Source organism: Myotis lucifugus, unplaced genomic scaffold, assembly GCF_000147115.1.
Source record: "Myotis lucifugus unplaced genomic scaffold, Myoluc2.0 scaffold_301, whole genome shotgun sequence".
In the NCBI taxonomy this organism is placed as follows: Eukaryota; Metazoa; Chordata; class Mammalia; order Chiroptera; family Vespertilionidae; genus Myotis; species Myotis lucifugus.
This window is the reverse complement of record NW_005871349.1, coordinates 1,212,224-1,219,681: the sequence shown is the minus strand read 5'-3', so window position 1 is coordinate 1,219,681 and position 7,458 is coordinate 1,212,224. Positions and strand designations below refer to the sequence as shown.

Below are 7,458 nucleotides of genomic sequence, written 5' to 3'. Positions count from 1 at the left end.
TGTCACACGGTCAAGAGCTCCAGCTCTGGAGTCTGACAAACCTCCCCCGCATCCCGACCCGGCCACCTGCTGGCTGTGGGATGGCTCCCTGAGAGCCTCCGTGTCTTCATTTCCAAGATGGTATAACAATAACACCTACGTTAGCCCTAGCCGGTTGGCTCAGTAGATGCAGCATCCGCCTGCAGACCAAAGGGTCCAGGTTCGATTCCAGTCAAGGGCACGTACCTTGGTTGCAGGCTCCTCCCTGGCTCAGGCCCTGGTCAGGACACATGCAGAAGGCAACCAATCAATGTGCTTCTCTCACATCGATGTTTCTCTCTGTCTTTCCCTCTCTCTTCCGCTCTCTCTAAGATCAATGGGAAAATATCCTCAAGTGAGGATTAACCAAAAAAAATTTTTTAAAATAATACCTACTTTATAAGTGTATGAGAACTACATGTGAAGATGCGGGCAAATGCTTCTCCCGGGGCCCAGCCCACGGCAGTGCTCCATAAATACTGACCTCAATTATGAATGGAAAGAAGAGAAAGAGGATGAAAAAGAAGGTAGAGGAGAAGGCAGAAAGAAGAAGAATGAGGGAGGAAAGATGAAAAAAGGGATGGATGAACCTCAAGGCTATTTGGTTTTGAAAATGTGAGAAGTGTGCCCTCTGGGCGCAAGGCTGACAGAGCTTGCTCTGTCTCCCCAAGTGTTCCTGTCGAGGCCCAGGCAGGGGTGAGTGACCCATTAATAAGTGGGTATGTTGTTTAGAAAAGATATCTGAGAATACATGTCCCAAATATTCAGAACTAAATAGCAGGCAGGCCATACAGCTCAGTGGCTCCCTCTCACAGAGAGAATGTGCACATATGCACACAGATAGACTTGGTTCTTATCTATAATAATAAAAGCATAATATGCTAATTAGACTGGATGACCTTCCTGACAAAGCTGGGCCTGCAAGGGAAGCCTGGGTCCCTGATGCCAGAGGGAAGCCGGTGCCGGCAGCCGGGGGAAGGAAGGCCTACCCTTGCATGAATTTCGTGCATTGGGCCTCTAGTTCTGTAAGAATAATGGTGATGCTTTCAGTTTTGGAAAGACTAGTGAGAAGCTGCAGAGACGGTAAAGCCTTATTGCTGTCAATTATAATGAGTCCTTATTATAATTCCAATAAAGGAAAGCCGTCCCAACAAATTTCACATTGCTCTGCACTCCAGAAATGTGCTCTTCGGCCATTTTGAGGAAATGGCTGTATATTTGCTCAGATGACGGCAAGTGTCAGAACTGCCCTTATGCCTGTCATTAGAGCTAATAAGATCCAAACCCCAAAGCAGAGCCCATGTGCAGCCCAAAGCTATGCAGCCTCATCTCTCCCAGGACTTCAGAGCCTGCCCTTCCCCTCTGCCGTGGCCCATTCTTGGGCGCTGCTGCCACCTCACAGGGCCCATTGCCACTGCTGCCTACTCCCACCGCTGTTCTCACATCAGTGGCTCTCAGCCTTCAAAACCCCCTCTCATCTCCCACCTGCTTTTCCTACTTGACACCCCAGCCACCCACTCCCTAATTCAGTGAGTGGGAGGTTCTTTCTTGTCTGGAATGCCTTTCACCGCATTTCCCCCTGCTAATCTTCTCATTATTTATATCATACTAGAGGCCCAGCACATGAAATTCGTGTGTGGGTACAGTTCCAAGGCCTGGCCTGCGATCAGGGCCATCTTCCCTGGCTGCCCGCAGCTGGCCCTGCCCGCTGCCACCACCCACCCTGGTTCCCCATTCACCATCAGGCGATCAGAGACTGACAGCTGGGGAAAGGGACCAAGAGTTGGTCAGTGCACCTCATAGTGACTGGTCGAGCGGTCATTCTGGTCATTCCGCCATTAGGGTCAATTTGCATATTACCCTTTTATTATATAGGATAGAGGCCTGGTGCACTGGTGGGGGTTGGCTGGCCTGCCCTGATGGGGGCCCCAGATCAGGATGGGGGTCCCCGCTGGGGGGTGGGGACGGCTGGGGCGAGGGGTGGCATGGGGGGTTTACAAGCTGGCGATGCCCCCGATCAGGGTGGGGGTCCTCACTGGGGGGCAGAGCCGGCCGGGGTGAGGGGCTGCAGTCGTTCTGGTCTCTAGTCGTTCTGGTCATTCCACCATTTCGGTCGCTGGGCTTTTATTATATAGGATTTCTAATGCCACCTCCTCTACAAAACTGCTATTAACAGCTTCTCTTCTGATCCTGATTGCTACTATTAATATTAATACCAATAAATCTATAATAATAAAAGCGTAATATGCTAATTAGACCAAATGACCTTCCAGAGGAAGCCAGGGATGTGAGGGAAGCCCAGGTCCTGGGGGCCTGCTGGCGGCTAGAGAGAAGCCCAGGTCCCGGGTGCCAGAGGGAAGCCGGTGTCGGCAGCCGGGGGAAGGAAGGCCTACTCTTGCACGAATTTTGTGCATCATGCCTCTAGTATTATTATAATACTAGGGGCCCAGTGCACGAATCCATGCACCTTGAAAGGAACTGTGGGCCACATGGCTGTGGTAGGCACAAGGGTTGGTCTCGGCCCATCCTCCGTGCCTCTGTCCGGCCCCTCCTGCCGCAACCCCCGGTCTCCTGTCTGCCAGTAGCCCCACTCCCGCCGCCGCAACTCCCATGCGCTGACAGTGCTGGCCCTGCTCGTACCTGCTGACTGCACGGAGCGATTGGGGCTGGCGCCAGCAGCGGTTGCAAGTGGGGCCAGCACCATCTGTGATGTGAGCAGCGGCTGCTGCCCTGATTGCCCCGAGCAGGGAGAGGTGGAGAAGCCCTCAGGGGTGATCAGGGCCAGCAGCCGCTGCTTGCACCTGCTGATGGCACCGAGTGATTGGGATCGGTGCCAGGCACCAGCAGCGGGTGCGAGTGGTGGCTCAGGCATTGGCTGTGAGTGGGGCCGACACTGGCAGTGGGTATGAGTGGTGGCTCCGGCATTGGCTGTGAGTGGGGCCGACACTGGCAGTGGGTATGAGTGGTGGCTCCGGCATTGGCTGCAAGTGGGGCCGACACTGGTAGTGGGTATGAGTGGTGGCTCTGGCACTGGCAGCGGGTGCAAGTGGGGCTGGCACTGGCAGCAGGTGCGAGCGCCGGGCAGGACTGCAGCGTGGGAGCAAAGAATTTTCAGTAACCACCAGAGGCTCGCCCCGATGACAGTGACCGGTGCCCAGCCTGGTCTGGTGCCCCTGCTCACCTGCCCCACCATCCTACTGCGGCCAATGCCCACCCTGTTCCACACACGCCCCCTGGTGGTCAGCACATGTCATAGCAACTGGTTGTTGTTCCGGTTGTTCCACTGTTTGGTCTATTTGCTTATTAGCCTTTTATTATATAGGAGGATGCTTGGCTCACTTCCCCTAGAGCCGTGGTCCGCAAACTGTGGCTTGTGAGCCACATGCGGCTCTTTGGCCCCTCGAGTGTGGCTCTTCCTAAGCCTTAGGAGTACCCTAATTAAGTTAATAACAATGTACCTACTTATATAGTTAAAGTCTAAAAAATTTGGCTCCCCAAAGAAATTTCAATCGTTGTAGTGTTGATATTTGGCTCTGTTGACTAATGAGTTTGCTGACCACTGCCCTAGAACATAAGCTCCTTGGGGCAAGATCTTTGTTTTGTTTGCTGATAAATTTTAAGCTCCCAGAACTATGCTTAGCACATAGTAGGCACTCAGTAAACCCTTGTTAATTGAATGAATGGTTCCTATTTATTGAGCACTTATTATGCAGGGCACTTTTGTGAATTATCTCATTCCATCCTCATCCCGATGAGGAAGGAACTGTATTTATTCCAATTTTTCCTGAGAGGAAACTGAGGCTTAATTGCCCAAGGTCACACAGTTGATACATAATAAAGCTAGGATTTGAGCCCTGATATGTTCAAGCCCTAAATATCCCCATTTACCACCTTTGAGCTTTGTCTACAGTGGTGCTTTGTGTAAAACTTTTCTGTAGGCTATAGTAGGTTTTCAGCAAATTCTCCAAGCAGGTAACACAGTGTCTCAGACATGTTTGTGTTCACCAAATGTTTATTGAATTTCCAAAATGGGTGTGCTGCTCTGGCCAATGTGACTCAGTTGGTTGGAGCATCGGCCCTACACTGAAAGGTCGCCGGTTCAATTCCCCATTGGAGCACATGCCCTAGGTGGCAGGTTGGATCCCTAGTCTAGGCAACTGATCAATGTTCCCCTCCCACCTCTCTCTCTCTCTCTCTCTCTCTCTCTCTCTCTTTCGTCTCCCTCTCCCTTCCTCTCTCTCTAAAATCAATAAAAACACATCCTCAAGTGAGGATTTTTAAAAAAAAAGAACTTTCTAAAAAAAAAAAAAGGGTGTGCTGTTTAAGAGGCAGCATTTGGCAGTGAGTCCTTCTTGCACAATCAGTAATTCTGAGCACTGCCCTGATTGTTGCTGCAAATCTCGGCCCAGATGCTGCCTCTTCTAACCTTTGTTTCTTCGGCACCATGTAGGATCAGGGATGTCCCTGGCTGACCCACCCGCCACCCTGACCCTAGCCCCTGCCATCCTTCCTCTCTCTGCCTGCCTTCCTGCTGTGGGCGCCTGATCACGCAGAGCAAGTTATGCCCCTCCCCGCTCTTCTCTTCTTGACCCCACACTCTGCTTGAACCTGACTGCTTCCCTGGTCATTCGTGACTGTCAGGGCAACATGACATTTATATAGATAATTGGAACGCAGTGCAGATTGTGATAAACACAGAGAGAGTCAGGAGGCACTGGAGGAACTATGAAGAGGAAGAAATGGCGAGTGACATGATGAAGGAAGGGGAAGTGAATTAAGTTACTGTCTTTTTGATTCCAGTAAAAGCTATGAGCCCAAAGGTTGGAATGCAGCCCGACCTCAGGTAGAGATAGAAGTAGACGGAAAAACAGTCCAGGATCTGAGCAGCATTTTCTTTCCATGTCTTATCCTTGCTGTCTGTACATCTGTCTCATTCTGGTCTCTCTGGACCTCCTCTAGTCCACAGACCTCACTGTGGTGTGTGGCTACCAATGGCTACTGCGTTTATACTTGGCAAGCCTATCTCTATCAAAATCACACAGAGTATGACTAACTGCTATGCTATACACCTAAAACTAACACAAAATAATGTTGAATGCAAACTGTCGTTGAAAATTACAATTTAAAAAAAATCACAATTCCCCAGGGAAACATACCTGATTGGCTCACTGCAAGTCAGGCACCCTCCCCTGGTCTGATCACCTGCCACCAACAGAACGGGGTAATGTTGGGCGATTATGGCTGCCAGACCCCCATCTCTGTCCAGGAGGAAGAAGCAGAAAGGACCATTGTAAGTTGAGCGGATGCTCCGAAAATGTCCACTATACTTGGTTGTCTTGTGAAAGAATTCTAGGTGTTTCCCACAAAACAAAGCAAATTAAGAGGCTTCCTATCATGGAGGCTGTTTTTCAAGAACAAATTCATAAATATGAGTCACCCTAAATAACTCAGATGATGTTCCAATGGTCTTTCTACACTAATTGTGTTCATCGAAAGTCTAGGTTCCTGGCTTCAACCAGGTGCCTCTCACACATCTCGATGGCCTGTGAGACCACGGCATGAAAGACAGCCAGGCTGGGCATGGCTCCCTCCTCCAGGTCTTAAACAAATGATACCCAACCCTCCCATCATCAGCCAGGGTTCTCTCCTCATTCTAATGAGCCCAGGGAACCAGGCCGGGGGAGAGAGGACCCCTCCCTTTGAGGGCTGCACACCCCGACAAATTCCGAGAAAGCTAGCTTCGGCCACTGCTCCCTTCATGTGCTTTGAGGTCAGGAGAGGGGACTAGGATAGATCCCTCTTTCATTCTGATCTGGCCTTGCCCACTCGGTGCTCCATCAATCCACGGCTAGGTAGGGATCATTTATCTCAGGCCGAAGTGGGGACGCTGGAGTGAGGGTGCCCGGGCAGATCCGAAGCTGCACTCTGCTCCAACCTTCCTGGACTTGGCCCTGGGCAGCGCGATGTCCCCTGGGGTTGGCCCCCGGAATGGGGGGTCAGGATGCTGTTCTGGAGGACGGATGACTCTGTAACTCTCCTCCTGGAGGCGGCTCCATGGCACCCCCACGTCCCCAGTGACGCCTCTCTGTCCTTCCAGGCTCCCTGGGCACGGCCGGCCGCGTGTGCAACCTGACCTCCCGGGGCATGGACAGCTGCGAAGTCATGTGCTGCGGCAGAGGCTACGACACGTCCCGCGTCACGCGGATGACCAAGTGCGAGTGCAAGTTCCACTGGTGCTGTGCCGTGCGCTGCCAGGACTGCCTGGAGGCCCTGGACGTGCACACGTGCAAGGCCCCGAAGAGCGCCGACTGGGCGGCGCCCACATGACCCCAGTGTCGGTCGCCGTCCACCTTCCCTCCAAGGACTCCCCGGGATCCGCAGGGACACTGGGCCTTTGGATTCTCTCAGGGAGGCGCGTGGCCTTTGTCTCCGCAGAAGCCTGTCCCGCCTGCCTGGGGTCCGGGCCTGGGCCACAGGCTGCAGGAGAGCGCGCCCCGCCCTCTCTGCCGCCAGCTTTCTAGGCACCTCTCTGCCATTTCATGACAGGCTGTTCCAGGGGGAGGGGTGTGGGCCCAGGTCACTGTCTCCACCCGCCAGACGGTTCTTCTTCCCAGAGCCCTTGGCTCCTGAGAGAACCAGTCTCTCAAAGGAGCTTTCCCTGTGTTTCCCACAAATGCTCATGGGAAATCCATGCTTCTCTCTGGAGGGTAAGGTCAGGAGAGCAGGACCAACTGCCACTGAATTAGCTTCAATTTGTAAGACCAAGCAAGGCTTGTGCCCGGCCCGGTGATGGTCACAGCCTCCAGGGGAAATCGGCGATGATCAGGAGAAGGGCGGCTTTCAATAAACGTCAGGGGTAAAATGCATTGGGAGCAGCGATAGCAGACGCCTCAGAAAAGGACGGCCTTGCATGGCTGTCCTCTCAGTATAAAGAGCTTGTGGGGACTGAGACTTCTTTCTCACGTAGGATCGGGAGAGTTGAGAAAACTGACACTCTGCCAGCATTCTGCAACTGGTGGGTGAAGATGGAGGAAAAGAACGTAGTGAATAGAGTATCCGAAAATGTGTTTGTACAGATAAGGAAAAGGGGAGGGGATCAGATTCCTACCCGGGATGATGCCTGTGACCTATGGGAGTTTGTAACTAAATGGCTTGGAGAAGGAGAACTTTGGGAGGATCAGAGCAGGGAACCAGAATGCTGACGGAGAGGTTTCCAGAGCGAAGTCCTGCCCAGACAGCCTCTACCATAAGCAGATGGTTGGCCACGTGTGCAGAGGAGTACAGCTAGGACTCACCACCCTTCACATGCATTTTAAAGACCTGACATATGTAATTGTGTTCATTTCATGCTGACGAGATGACAAAATACCGTAGCCTAAAGCAAATGACACGTAGCCTTGCTTATAAAGTTGGTAACCCTGGTATGCTCTATGGCAAACA

At 52.2% G+C, this 7,458-nt stretch overlaps 1 protein-coding gene across 1 annotated transcript in view; it reads left to right on the top strand.

Annotated features, from left to right (window-relative positions):
* WNT2 (Wnt family member 2) overlaps positions 1–6,351 on the top strand; it is a 55,466-nt gene extending 49,115 nt beyond the window's left edge. Inside the window, exon 5 of the mRNA XM_006100191.3 lies at positions 6,116–6,351. Within this exon, the coding sequence (XP_006100253.1) occupies positions 6,116–6,345 (230 nt within the window). The 3' untranslated portion in view covers positions 6,346–6,351. The remainder of the gene's footprint in view (positions 1–6,115) is intronic.
* The last annotated feature ends 1,107 nt before the right edge of the window (positions 6,352–7,458 follow it).